Source organism: Oncorhynchus kisutch, unplaced genomic scaffold, assembly GCF_002021735.2.
Source record: "Oncorhynchus kisutch isolate 150728-3 unplaced genomic scaffold, Okis_V2 scaffold973, whole genome shotgun sequence".
Lineage (NCBI taxonomy): Eukaryota > Metazoa > Chordata > Actinopteri > Salmoniformes > Salmonidae > Oncorhynchus > Oncorhynchus kisutch.
The window spans coordinates 7,383-21,916 of record NW_022262918.1 but is presented as its reverse complement, the minus strand read 5'-3'; the positions used below and the strand labels follow the sequence as shown (position 1 = coordinate 21,916).

Genomic DNA, 14,534 nt, shown 5'->3' with positions numbered 1-14,534 from the left:
CCTGTTTGGGGGTGTTTGAAGGATCGACATTTATAAGTGCCATTACATTGAGCACAGACGTTACACTTGTAGTTTCCATCCAGTAGGGGCACAAATAGATGTTCTGCAGGGATATCTTGGTGTGGGTAAATCAGAGTTTACCAATTAATCTCTGAGATTTCTGCCCCGCGAGAATACAACCAAGGGAAGGTCCGAAAACACATTACCGATACTCTCATCGGATCTTAGAATGTGCCAATGTTTGTGAACGATTCCCTTAATTTGTTAAGAGAACTTTTAATAGTGGGTAGTTAGAACTCAAGAATGTTTCTTTTTCTGAGACTGACCTTGAAAAAGGCCCTGTCTCGAATTTGTTTTGAATTTTCTCAATGGTAGTATTAATCTGACCATTTTTGTACCCCCTCTCCTTGAATTCTCTTTGCGTAGCAGCCATATTTCTGTCGAAATCTGATAGTTTTTTGCAAATAATTTTTATTCTGCAGAATTGGCTGTAGGGCAAACCATTTTTCAGCCTGCATCAAACTGTTATGATCAGTAGGTTTCCTGTAAAGATCAGTGTATAGAACATTATCTTCACACAAGATCAGAAGATCAAGAACTGGAAGGAAAGGCGGCCAAAAGAGGAATTGGTGGGGGCCTGGTCACCATAGCAGCAACCACCTGTGGCACGCGCTCCAGCAGGTACATTTCACTGGTCACCCCCAAAGTCAATTCCTCCTTTGGTCGACTTTTCTTACCTAGCAAAGACATTTAGATGACCTGGAGCCAGTGGGTTTGTCGACGAATATGAAGCGAGGGCCAGCCAAAGAGAGCATACAGGTCGCAGTGGTGGGTAGCATATGGGGCTTTGGTGACAAAACGGATGGCACTGTGATAGACTCCATCCAATTTGCTGAGTAGAGTGTTGGAGGCTATTTTGTAAATTACATCGCTGAAGTCAAGGATCGGTAGGACGGTCAGTTTTACGAGGGCATGTTTGGCAGCATGAGTGAAGGATGCTTTGTTGCGAAATAGGAAGCCGATTCTAGATTTAATTTTGGATTGGAGATGCTTGATGTGAGTCTGGAAGGACACCTAGTTAGACTGTAAACCCAGTCTTTACTGACACACAAAATGATGTAGTTGTGTGTGAGTTCTCTTTCAGCCAATGTTATAATGCAGCACTGGAAGGTAGTTCATTAGGGTCACGCTGCAGAAGAAAATGTTCCATAGCTTCAATACCGCCCTCGTGTGGAATATTTGTGTATAATGATTCAACATCAAAGGTAACTAACAAGGTATTATCAGGGAGAGGATCAAGAGATTCAATGATAGAGATCATACTGCTGGTGTCCTTTACAACGGAGGGGAGCTGTTCTGCGAGTGGTCTAATATAAAAGTCAACAAAAGTAGATAGAGGGGAGATTACTGCATCAATGCCACCTACAGTAGGGCGCCCTGGAGGTTTTGTAACATTCTTGTGTAATTTCGGCAAAGTATAGAAAGTGGCAATTTTAGGGTGCTGAATAGCCAAAAAGTCGTATTCTTTTTTGGTTATCTGACCAGAACATAAATACCCATCTAGGACAGTAAAGATAGTCTTCTGAAATTGGGCAGTAGGGTCACTTCTGAGGTGTTGTCAAACAGTTGTCTATGTCCTATCCATGAGTACAACTGACCGACCCTTATCAGCAGGGCGGGTAAGGACTGACATATCGAATTGTAAATCAAGCAAAGCTTGTTTTTCATCCTTAGGTAAATTATGGAAAGATATGTACTCCTGTTTGTTCTTAAGGAGATGTCCAACATCGTTTTCAACGAGTCTGCAATATGTCTCAATAGAGTGATTGTGATTGGCTGGAGGTACAAAATAACGCTTGCTTCTAAAATGAGTCGGATTATGTGCAGGTGAGCAACCTACTTGTTCAGTACAAATATCACGATTAGGGGAGCTAAAGTATTCCCTTAAAAGGATGTTTCTAAAAAACTTAAACCGGTCTACCTTAACATCAAAGTCGTTGCACTGAGTTGTAGACACAAAATATAACCCTGTATTATTAAGAAAGGAGACATGGGCAGGGCAAAATATCTTGCTTGATAAATTAAGACACTCAGTCCCGTGGGTTCTGGGAACATGTGAACGGTCCCCTCTGCCTCTGGTAGTCGTTTAAACTAACCATCTAAACATGAATTAACTAGGAAGTCGGGGCACCACGGGAAAGTGTCGTGTACAGAGTTATTCATTCCCGAAAATAACTCTTCGGATATTTTAGATATATTTTTTGATAACAGTCGTTCATTAAGGAATTTTACCTCGATCAGTCTCATTCTGAAAAGTAATGAAATCCTAGTCTGCATGAACCAGGCATTTACTATGAATCATCCATATACAAATTTGCTCAATTATTTAATTACTAACTAATTAAAACAATCACAGAATATGCATTACATAATGTAATTATACAGTAAATACTGTCCCTAGTGGACTAAACAAAAACAGTTTGGTTATAACACGATAGGTTCAGAGAGGAAAAGGGGGGAAGACAAAGGAACATGGGTCTCTATTGGACATGGGAAGCTATTCCCGCATAAATTTGAATACATATGCACTTTAGCAATCGCTCGTTCAGATAAAGGAATGTAGTATTTACGATTGAGCTGGTGATGTGAGCCTCTGGTTTGCCCAGTCGAGGTCGCCATTGTCCTTTGTAGATTCTGCCGGGTCGTCGTGGAGTGAGATGTTCATCTCACTTGTGGTCTTCTGCATCGGTCAGTGTTCTTACTACATTTGATGCCTTTCCAGCTGCAGTCTGACAAGTCCTCACGTTAATTGGAAATGACTTGACTTTGGGTCACGTGGGGCTTTTATAGAAATGTAGTAAAGGGGTTGGTTCATCATTTCCAACCAATGTCTGTTCACTTGGGCGTGGCCACTGACTGGACACGAGTTACCATAAAAACAAACAATTTTAATTTTAGAGGACTTAAATCACATTGTAATCTTTTCAAAGTATTCTTATACTTAGTCAAACATTTTGTCCAACCTTTAGATGCAAGCCTCATAATTGAGAACCTTGTATAAACAGAGTAATGTGGCTGTGCTGTCTTTTCAGGGTGTCTCAACGGTGAAACAATGTGGACGGATCGTAGCTGGGCCCCCCACCGACCGTTTACACATTCTCCAAAATAGGAATATTGTTACATTAGGGAATGTAGTATAATTGGGCGGGAGAGTACCTTTGCTTTACTGTGAAACTCTCTCTCCATACTGCATGGTCAGGGAGAGAAGAGTCTCTACACAGAATTGATGATGTTGTTGTTAAAGTCATAAAACTGCCCCCTCCTAACAGAAGAAAGGGGGGATTCACATCTCTGCTAGAGGGCTAGAGTCATGACAGTCCCCCCCTGGTGTTTAAATCTTGGAATTATTCGGCATGTTGCAACCCACCATAAAAATGACCCAAAGATGTTCTGGATCATTGTCGCTGTCCCCCTCTGGTGGTTGCTGCTGTAGGGTTGGCGAAAAGTGTGACACCAACACGGCTCTTGAGGACTGCAGCTGCCCGCCGCTGTGAGACAGAATTCCAGTATGAGGAAGTAGCCTGCTGAAGATTCTCACCCAGAATGTAAAGGACTGGAAGAGGATTTGAGAGTTTTCTAAACTCACGCTTGAGAGAGAAAGAGGATTTGGACAATAAGGTCATCCTGAGATTCCTCTCCAACTCCCTGATAGTTCACATGCATAAAGACCAACATAATCATCGTTCCTGTGTGAGACTAGAGGGGTGGAGCAGACCTCAATCAAAGCATGTACTGTTTTCCCCCAGAATACTTGGTTTTAGTGGGCGGGGTCAGCACTTTTTGCATCAGGTAACTGATGCAAGCAGTAGAATCAGATTTAAGAAGAAGGTAAAAATACACCTTATGGAACAGCGGGCACTGTGAAGTAACAAAAACATAGGCACAGACATTCTACACCTGCATTGCTTGCTGTTTGGGGTTTAGGCTGGGTTTCTGTGCAGCACTTTGCGACATCAGCTGATGTAAGAAGGGCTTTGTAAATACATTTGATTTGATTTGACAAACCCCAATCCAGTGCACCAAGTAAGAAAATGTAAGGAAAAAAGTACTATTTGGACCCAGGTCTGTGGTGAAGAACGGATCAGTATAGTACAGCAACACTTGGTACCTACACACAGGGGAGCAGGGTGGCTGAGGGTGGTATCACAGTGTTGGGCAGTGAGAGAGTGCTTTGGGTCAGTACACAGCTCTGGGACTCCCTTCAGACGAGTCCCTTGGACATTATCCCAGATATACTGAGTTACCTGCAACAACACGGGAAGATACTATTCGCATAGGAAACAAAAGCAAGTGTGACAGCACATCTCTAGAATAGAATGTGTTACTTAATGAATTGGTTTGAAAATATTTTGAGATGACATGGGCATGAAATGCAATCAAAACATGCTAAATGGGGGTGATTGACTTACAGTAACATTGGAAATGAATGATTGGCACCCTTGATAAAGATGGCCTCAAAAAAGTGTGTAAAATATTACAAATACTGAGCTACTGTATATTGTATGTTCCAAAAAATCGGAAAGTATATTATTTCATACTAATGCAATTACTCTGAGAAAAATTAACAAGTTAATTAAAAAAAATATTATTGACACCCTTGTTTTCAACACTTTGTGCACCCGCTCCTTGCAAGGAAACTGGCACTTAACCTTTTTCTACAATCTTTTATGAGATTGTAAGAAAACGTTAGGATGGATCTTAGACCATTCCTCTATAAAGAAACTCCACATCCTTGATATGCTTCGGTCTGTGCTTATGGACGACCTCCTCAATTCAAACCACAGGTTTTCAATAGGGTTCAAGTACCAACACTGTGACTGTCATTGTGGTCAATATATATCCGTATACATGGATGAATGCTTCTCCCTCTCTGTCACAGATGCCATGGTTGCCCTTAGTTTGAAGATGTAATCCGGAGACAGGTGTATTATACAACAGTGTTCTCTTTTCGACTCCCTAACGCCAGAATTTTCTCCATCTCCTTAACTATCATACTCTAATTCCTCTGATTTCCTCTGATTTCAAAACTCGGTTCTCCAGAAAGTGAGAGCAACACTTTGCAGTTGTACTATGTGATATCTTTCAAAAAAGCTGGGTTAGAAAGCATTACCTACACATTCTGACCAGCTCATGTTATAGACAGAAGCATTCTACATGGCAGACCAATCTGAAGTCATCTCTCGTCATGTCCACCCCAACCATTTTCTCAGCCAATCATGGCTAGCGGGAAGGTTCCTACTAGGCCCGTAATTTTACAAAGGTATTCGTATTTAAAGATGGCGTACAACTTTGTTATTAAGGTATATGAAAGTTCACATGTTCCAGAAGGTAATTCTGCCATAAATGTACTACTAATTAGTTGAGTTCATGATGTAGTTGACCCCAGGAGAAACTTCAAACAAGCTTCTAGGGCTATTCATACAGACACAGAACTTCACTCCCTTAGCATACAGAGAAACACAGATTCAACTGGACACCATAACAAGAAAAAACTAACTTTGTCAAAAATCCCTTAAAAAAAATAAGCATCCCATTTCAACTTTGTCAACTTCAGATTATGCCAATAGCAACAACAACTAAAATGCAGAGATAAGCAAGTGGTGAGTGTCCTTACAACCGGTCACAGCCAGTCCAACACTGTCTGTAGGTCCCAGAGTGGCCTTTGCCCATCTGTGGACCATGCACCATAGCCAAACAGAGTTACAGTAGGCCTTTATTTGCAACACAGGCCTGCCATCATTCACTTTGAACTGGACTGTGTGTTTACAGGTAGTTGCAATAGCGCGACTTTAGATCATTAGAATGCATTCGCCAAAAGACAACTGAATGGATTTCAGCAAATATGTCAATACCACTTGGGAGTCCTTTTACATTTGGGAACTTTACAGTCCTATTGAAGATTAGCTCAAATCTAATAAAGGAACATTAGATGAACCGTCTCAAACTTTCAGTTAGTTGGCCATCAAAATTGCACTGATAAATGATGGGGAATTGTAGCCTACTCGCTCTTCTGTAGTTTGCCTGCCAACGATGCATGCTTGCATTCACCGGCTGGTACATCTTCGTCTGGGTTGTGGGGCACCTTCCTGCATTATCACTTGTTTGTACACTATGCTCCCACCATGATCTCACACACCTGCTAAACTGCCACATAGACAAAAGAGGTTGTATTTTCCTATAAAGGCTGAGACCCAACTCTTGTTTGTTGGGTTCTTGACTGTTGCACCGTTTGTGCGATTGTTAACCAGCTCCCTTTCTGCAAATCTTATAAAAAAGAGGAATCTACAGTCTCTCTCTTCCTTTCTGTTTAGAATTTCCATGACAACTTCCTGTGAAGCAACCTAGAAAGAAAGTAATTTTTCTGCCATAGAAACCCTTGGGGTGTCCGCCTTAGCATTTTTCAAACTGACTTTTCAAATGTCCAAACCGTAATTATTTTTATAATAAAGTATGTTAATAACACCGTGGATCTACAGGTATATATATTTTTTATAATATTTGTGAAATTCCCAAAATAATGTATTTAACAGTATTGATATTGTTTTTAAGTTTGAGGAAAATAACACAGCACTTGCCATGGCAAAATGTATAGAATTGAGAGAAATTATCTTTAAAATGGCAACATTTTCTCTCAGCTCCATGGAAAAATTTATAGATTTGCAGGAAATTAACTTTGAATCCATGCAGAATTGCAGGAAATTGTCTTAAAAACTGCTATAAAAAACACAAAGATGGTACTTTAAAAATTCAGCTGTGTCGACTGCACCCGTTGCCACTCCCCTTTACCACGCCCTCTGCCACACCCACTTCCTAAGCCCCTTTTTTATCCAGGAAAAACCCTGCAATGTTCAATCACAGTGAAGTTTCTGCACTTCCTGTGAGGTCACGGCCAACTTTTTGCACTTCCTGTGAGGTCATAGAGGCAGCTGAGCACTTCCTGTGAGGTTACAGTCTTTCAGTGAGAGCCCTCAGTCATTAGAGGTGCCGGTTTGAATTGTATACAGGGTACACAGTGAGGACTGCGACGGCCCCTACCAAGTCCAGCAAACAATAAATAAATGTGCCTTCATGCCTCACCAGTGAGTGGTTTGGGGGGTTGTGACCGTGTATGGACAAAGAGGAATAATACCATCCCCTAACACTGGAATTGCACACACATCAGCAGACAACAATGTTTCTCTCCACATGCTTCCCTCTCGCTCCCTGGGTTCTGTCCTGCTCTACCCACAAAGTCTGGCGAGTTGGAGAGGGTGCCGATGATGCTGTATTTTCGGGGGCCGTGGGTCATGAGTCCCTAGTGGGCGCTCTCCAGGGTTCGCACGGCACACCACAACTGAGAGAAGAAGAAACAATCCCCCAATAAATAAGACAGGCAGTAGCTAGATCATTCACCTCTCTGTCTTCCAGACAGTTGCATATTATACTCATTCTCTTTCAACTGAGTGTACAAAAAATTAAGAACACCCTCCTAATATTGAGTTGCCTCCGCCCAACCTCACTAATGTTTGTGGCTGAATGGAAGCAAGTCTCCACAGCAATGTTCCAAAATCTAGCAGCAAAGGGTGGACCAACTCCATGTCAATGCCCATGATTTTGGAATGAGATGTTCGATGAGCATGTGTTCACATACTTTTGTAGTGTATTTTGTCTTGCCCATTCACACTCTGAATGGCACAAATACACAATCCATGTCTCAATTGTCTTAAGGCTCCCAAATATTTTTTTTACCTGTCTGCTCCCCTTCATCTACAAGGATTGAAGTGAATTTAGACAGTGACGTCAATAAGGGATCATAGCGTTCACCTGGATTAACCTGGTCAGTCTATGTCATGGAAAGAGCGGGTATTCACAATGTGTTGTACACTCAGTGATGCTGTTAAAATACCCAAACATTTGTATTAAAACCATATTTGTGAAACCGTAATGTAAACTGAGTGTACAAAACATTAAGATCACCTTCCTAATATTGAGTTTCACTCCCCTTTGCTCTCAGAACAGCCTCAATTTGTCAGGGCATGGATAAGGTGTCGAAACTGTTCCACAGGCATGCTGTGCCACCTTCTATAGGAATTTAACGACTGCATAGGATGTTGTTTTGGATGCATGTTTTGGATGACTGGCTGCGAATGTTTATTGTATGGTTTTATTTCTGCCTTTTCTATTCCAGACATTCTGAAATTCACTAAAGCATCCCATGTATGTAACTTTAGTCTTTCACTTTTCAATGTCCCATAGTTGTGTCATGTTGGATGAATGTCCTTTGTTTGTTGAACCATTCTTGATACACACAGGAAACTGTTGAGTGTGAAAAACCCAGCAGCATTGCAGTTATTGACACAAACCGATGGCCCTAGAAGACTACCAAACCCCGTTCAAATCACTTAAATATTTTCTTGCTCATTCACCCACTGAATGGCACACACACAATCCATGTCTCAATTGTCTCAAGGCTTAAAAATCCTTCTTTAACCCGTCTCCAACCCTTCATCTTGATTGAAGTGGATTTAGAAAGGGATATCAATAAGGGATCAATAATGTTTTGCACTCTGACAGGATTGGATGTTTATTTTATTTTTTTAAATGATTTTAGTCATTTAGCAGACACGCTTAACCAGAGCGACTTACAGGAGAAATTACGGCTAAGTGCCTTGGTTAAAAGCACATCCGCAGGTTGTTCACCAAGTCGGTTCGGGGATTCAAACCGCTCTTAACCGCAAGGCTACCTGCTACCCAATGCCAATGTTGTTTGACTTGTTTGTGTATCAGCACATTTGCTTGACCTAATCTCTGCAACACTTCGTCCATGTTGCTTGACATAGGAGTTTTCAAAGAACCTTTAGTCAGGGTGAGCTTCGCGCCGACTCAGTCTGTCTTATCAAACTTCCTGGTAGTTTGACACAACGGTGGATAAGTTACCTGAATAACTTATTTACTTGACACTCATACCTTATTGACCTTTAAAAACATTCAGTGGAACTCACAGGGAGGGATAGGGCATGTCTTTCAAACTTCCAAAATATCCTTTTTTATTTTACTTTGTATTAGAACATTGAAATGTACATGTCTCGGAGTGACTGCAAGACCCCCCCCCCCCCCCCCCCCCCCCACACACACACACACACACAAACAGTTGCCCTGCACCCCACCATGTCCCCACCAATGGACATGTCTCATTGTTAAAGCCTAAATATGTATTGTTCTTTTTTTATTACGGTTTCATTCACTTCTCACTTCCTCCTCCCCTAATAGCCCCCATGGACGTTATCCGACAGACTTTACCCTGCCCCCAACACCCAACGGTTATTTATAACTGCTACCGTTGTAAATGTGTATGTTATTATTTCTCATTCTCTTTTTATTCCTTTTATTTTTTACCTGCACTGTTGGAGCCCGGAGAACAAGATTTTCACTGTACCCTATAATTACATCTGTGTCCCTATACAAGTGACTAATAAGCTCATCCAATCTAAACCTTTCACAACAGTCTGACTATGAACATCTGGATGAAAACCAAATCAAAAAATATATTAAAAAACAACTGATGATGCAATATGAAAAGAAATTGGTGGAGGAGATTAATCATAGACCTAAATTGACAAACTTTTGTTTGATTAAGAACAAATTCATGTGTGACAGAAAGGTTATGTACACCCTACAGCCGGAGATCACTATGTGCACAGGTATGAACAGGGACATTGCCCCTGCATGTGTAAACAGGCTGGTATTGTGGTGAAATAGTATAGGAGAGACTTTGTAACTACTGTGACCTCAAAGAGTTAGGGAGTGAAATTCACTCAATACTCTATTGCCCATTAAAACATCGGTGGAAGAAGGAGAGGACCAAAGCGCAGCGTCGTAAGTGTTCATCTTATTTAATGAAAAAAACTGAACACTGAATAACAAACAAACAACCGAAACAGTTCTGTCTGTTGCAGACACACAAAGACTGAAAATAACCACCCACAAAACACAATAGAAAACAGGCTACCTAAATAGGGTTCTCAATCAGGGACAACGATAGACAGCTGCCTCTGATTGAGAACCATACCAGGCCAAACAAAGAAATAGAAAATATAACATAGACAACCCACCCAACTCACGCCCTGACCATACTAAAACAAAGACAAAACAAAGGAACTAAGGTCAGAACGTGACAATGATATACGTGTCTTTCTATTCCAGAAAGCCCTCCACGTACAGTTGATGCCGGAAGTTTACATACACTTAATAAGTTGGAGTCATTAAAACTCATTTTTCAACCACTCCACAAATGTCTTGTTAACAAACTATTGTTTTAGCAAGTCGGTTAGGACATCTACTTTGTGCATGACACAAATAATTTTGCCAACAATTGTTTACTGACAGATTATTTCACTTATAATTCACTGTATCACAATTCCAATGGATCAGAATTGTACATACATTAAGTTGACTGTGCCTTTAAACAGCTTGTAAAATTCCATAAAATGATGGCATGGCTTTAGAAGCTTCTGATAGGCTAATTGGCATCATTTGAGTCAATTGGAGGTGTACTTGTGGATGTATTTCAGGACCTACCTTCAAACTCAGTGCCTCTTTGCTTGACATCATGCAAAAATCAAAAGAAATCAGCCAAAAGCTCTGAAAAAAAATGGTGGACCTCCACCAGTCTGGTTCATCCTTGGGAACAATTTCCAAATGCCTGAAGGTACCGCGTTCATCTGTACAAACAATAGTACGCAAGTATAAACACCATGGGACCACACAGCCGTCATACCGCTCAGGAAGGCGACGCATTCTGTCTCCTAAAGATGAACATACTTTGGGGCAAAAAGTGTAAATCCATTCCAGAACCACAGCAACAGACCTTGTAAAGATGCTGGAGGAAATGGGTACAAAGTATCTATATCCACAGTAAAACAAGTCCTATATCCACATAACCTGAAAGGCCGCTCAGCAAGGAAGAAGCCACTGTTCCAAAACCGCCATAAAAAAGACAGACTACAGTTTGCAACTGCACATGGGCACAAAGATTGTACTTTTTGGAGAAATGTCCTCTGGTCTGATGAAACAAAAATAGAACTGTTTGGCCATAATGACCATCGTTATGTTTGGAGGAAAAAGGGGGAGGCTTGCAAGCTAAAGAACACCATCCCAACCGTGAAGCACGTGTGCGGCAGCATCATGTTGTAGGGGTGCTTTGCTGCAGGAGGGACTGGTGCAATTCACAAAATAGATGGATGGCATCATGAGGACGGAAAGTTATGTGGATTTATAGAAGCAACATCTCAAGACATCAGTCAGGAGGTTAAAGCTTGGTCGCAAATGGGTCTTCCAAATGGACAATGACCCCAAGCATACTTCCAAAGTTGTGGCAAAATAGACAACAAAGTCAAGGTTTTGGAGTGGCCATCACATAGCCCTGACCTCAATCCTACAGAAAATTTGCGGGCAGAACTGAAAAAGCGTGTGCGAGCAAGGAGGCCTACAAACTTGACTCAGTTACACCAGCTCTGTCAGGAGGAATGGGCCAAAATTCACCCAACTTATTGTGGGAAGCTGTTGAAGGCTACTCGAAACGTTTGACCCAAGTGAAACAATTTAAAGGCAATGCTACCAAATACTAATTGAGTGTATGTAAACTTCTGCCCACTGGGAATGTGATGAAAGAAATAAAAGATGAAATAAATCCTTTGATTTCACATTCTTAAAGTAAAGTGGTGATCCTAACTGACCTAAGACAGGGAATTGTTACTAGGATTTTGATGTCAGGAATTGTGAAAAAATGAGTTTAAATGTATTTGGCTAAGGTGTATGTAAACTTCTGACTTCAACTCTATATCCTGGCATCATGTGGTTGAGCAACGATGAAAAAAAAATGTTTTAGTCTATATATTTACGTTTGCCAATTTGTTTGATAAAGCCTGGAATAAAAGAAAGTCAACCTATAATTGAATTATATATTTAGTTATAGGCGTATATCAAGTCCATGTACCTATGGATTGTGCATAGGCTCCATGTTCCTAGGCCGTCATTGAAATAAGAACTTGTTCTTAACTGACTTGCCTAGTAAAATAAAGGCCAAATACAGCTTTCACATTTGAGTTCTTTATTGGGGCCCGAATGTGTTTAAATGCTTTTTCAGTTTCATTCACCTGCATTTATACATCTGTATTTATTTATTTTGTTTTTGTTTCTTAAAGATTATTGTTATTGCCTAGACAACCTCATGTTGATTCTTTGTATGTGGTAAACACTGCACAGTACACCAGAGGACTCTTTGTGAGAATCATTGTCATTTTCTTTAAAAGTGTCAATTGACCCTGTAATGGATGGATCGCCAACTGACGATTTGACACTGAAATAAAACATTAATTCAGTCATTCAGGTTTCTCACTGTTCATGTATCTGATTTTGTAATGTAGGTAGTTGTAAGTTTTGTGTGTTCTTGGTCAGTCTAGGTCATGGAAAGAGCAGGTGTTCTTAATGTTTTGTACACTCAGTGCATGTTTGGCAGAGGGATTAGGATACATTTCCCAATAGGATGTGGAATCAGTGTCAACATGTGTTTTTGTACATTGTCCTTGCAGCCTAGTGGTTAGAGTGTTGGGTCAGTAACCGTAAGGTTCTTAGATCGAATCCCCTGAACTGACAAGGTACAAATCTGTTGTTCTGCCCCTGAACAAAGCAGTTACAACCCACTGCTCTTAGGCTGTCATTGTAAATAAGAATTTGTTCTTAACTGACTTGCATAGTTATATACAATATTTGGCAGATTCCCAAAAAGATGTAGAATCAGTGTAAACATGTTTTTTTGGTACTTTGTCCTTGTGGCTTGGTGCGCTACATGTATAAAAGTGTTCCTCCTTCTCAAGCTGAACAGAACCTACAGACTACCACCTGTGATTCCTTCTCTGACAGGAAAAGATTACCATGGAGAAGTTGGCCATCCTTCTGCTTCTGAGTGCTTCCATTGCACTGGGTGACGCAAACCTGACCCAGCTGCTTGGTTTAGAACCCTTACTGAAGACTAAGGTGGAACGGACTCCTCCTGAGGCTCAGGTGGAAGCAGTGCAGGAGGGGATAAAGGAAGGTTCGTGTCCCTCAGACTGGTACACATATGGATCACACTGTTTCAAGTTTGTCAGCATTCAGCAATCATTCGTAGATTCGGAGCAAAACTGTTGGCACTTGGTGGAAACCTAGCATCCGTGCATAGCCTTTTAGAGTACCAGTTTATGCAAGCACTGACAAAGGATGCCAATGGCCACCTACATAGCACCTGGCTTGGAGGTTTTGATGCAATCAAGGAGGGCACATGGATGTGGTCAGATGGGTCCAGATTTGATTACACTAACTGGGACACCGATGAGCCCAATAATGCTGGAGAAGGAGAGGACTGTCTGCATATGAACGCTGCAAGTGCGAAGCTCTGGTTTGACGTGCCCTGTGAGTGGAAGTTTGCATCTCTCTGTTCCAGAAGAATGTAGGCTAGGAATCGCCACAGCTACTTCACCTCCACCTCCAGGGGTCAACAGTCTACACTTCAATAATCAAACCAAGATCTGCCACTCACTGCAGCTAACCAACATGACAAGTAAACCTCTATTCACAAAAAAAGCTAGCCACCTATCTAATAATTAGCTAACGAGCCATATCCAACAGTTACAAATAATGACAGAGGCATTTACAAGAAACAGAAAACATGTAGCTATCGAAGAAACAGTCTTTGAGCTCAATGCAGACTTTTATACTAAGTCATTATCTGCTGTTAGATAGCTACTGTTTAGGTAGGCTAACATTTCAGGTTAACTAACATTAGCTAAGCTTGTGATGAAACTGTGTGATGTTGCTAATTCTGCTTTTGAAAATAAAGATACATTACATACTCTGAAATGTTTTTGTTAATGCTTGACAAGTTGTCATGCCGCATTAATAAAGACAATGGTATATGTGCGATTTGTACCAACTGTACAATGAGTCTCACAAAGACACTTTAATTAACATTAGATTAACATTTTTTTATATATATTTTGAGAGAGAGAGAGAGAGAGAAGCTGCTTCTATTGCGCTGTTGTCGGAGGATATTAGTTTGTGACAGTAGGGTATATTGAAATTATACTTCACTTGATTAGCAAGTACAACGCTTAAGGCGATATTAGCGTATAGGCTCACTGTCAACAAGTTGAAGAAAGTGCAGTGTCAGTGACACAAATTACGATCAAATGAAAACATCTGTGTTCTCCATTCCATTATAAGTACATTTTGAAGATAAATACACAACACAGAGCATGAGAGGACTAAAAACTAGAGTACTAATGGTCAATAGCAATTGTAAATAGGAGGTGGATTTCAGTTAAACATCTGTTTGAATCTGTGAAAGGCACTCCTGAACTCAGAGCGACATGTGGCTACGTTGTGCCACGTTTTTCATTGGTCTGTACATTGAGTCAGGAGCAGATTACTGGTTATTTGGCCATTGGCCCAGTCATTCT

The 14,534-nt window shown here is 40.9% G+C and overlaps 1 protein-coding gene across 1 annotated transcript; it reads left to right on the top strand.

Annotated features, from left to right (window-relative positions):
- Window positions 1–12,761: 12,761 nt before the first annotated feature.
- On the top strand, window positions 12,762–13,935 carry LOC109877099 (ladderlectin). The gene is given in 2 exon segments (XM_020469425.2): window positions 12,762–13,222; window positions 13,225–13,935. Coding segments are annotated over 2 exon segments (555 nt in total). The 5' UTR covers window positions 12,762–12,972; the 3' UTR covers window positions 13,530–13,935.
- The last annotated feature ends 599 nt before the right edge of the window (window positions 13,936–14,534 follow it).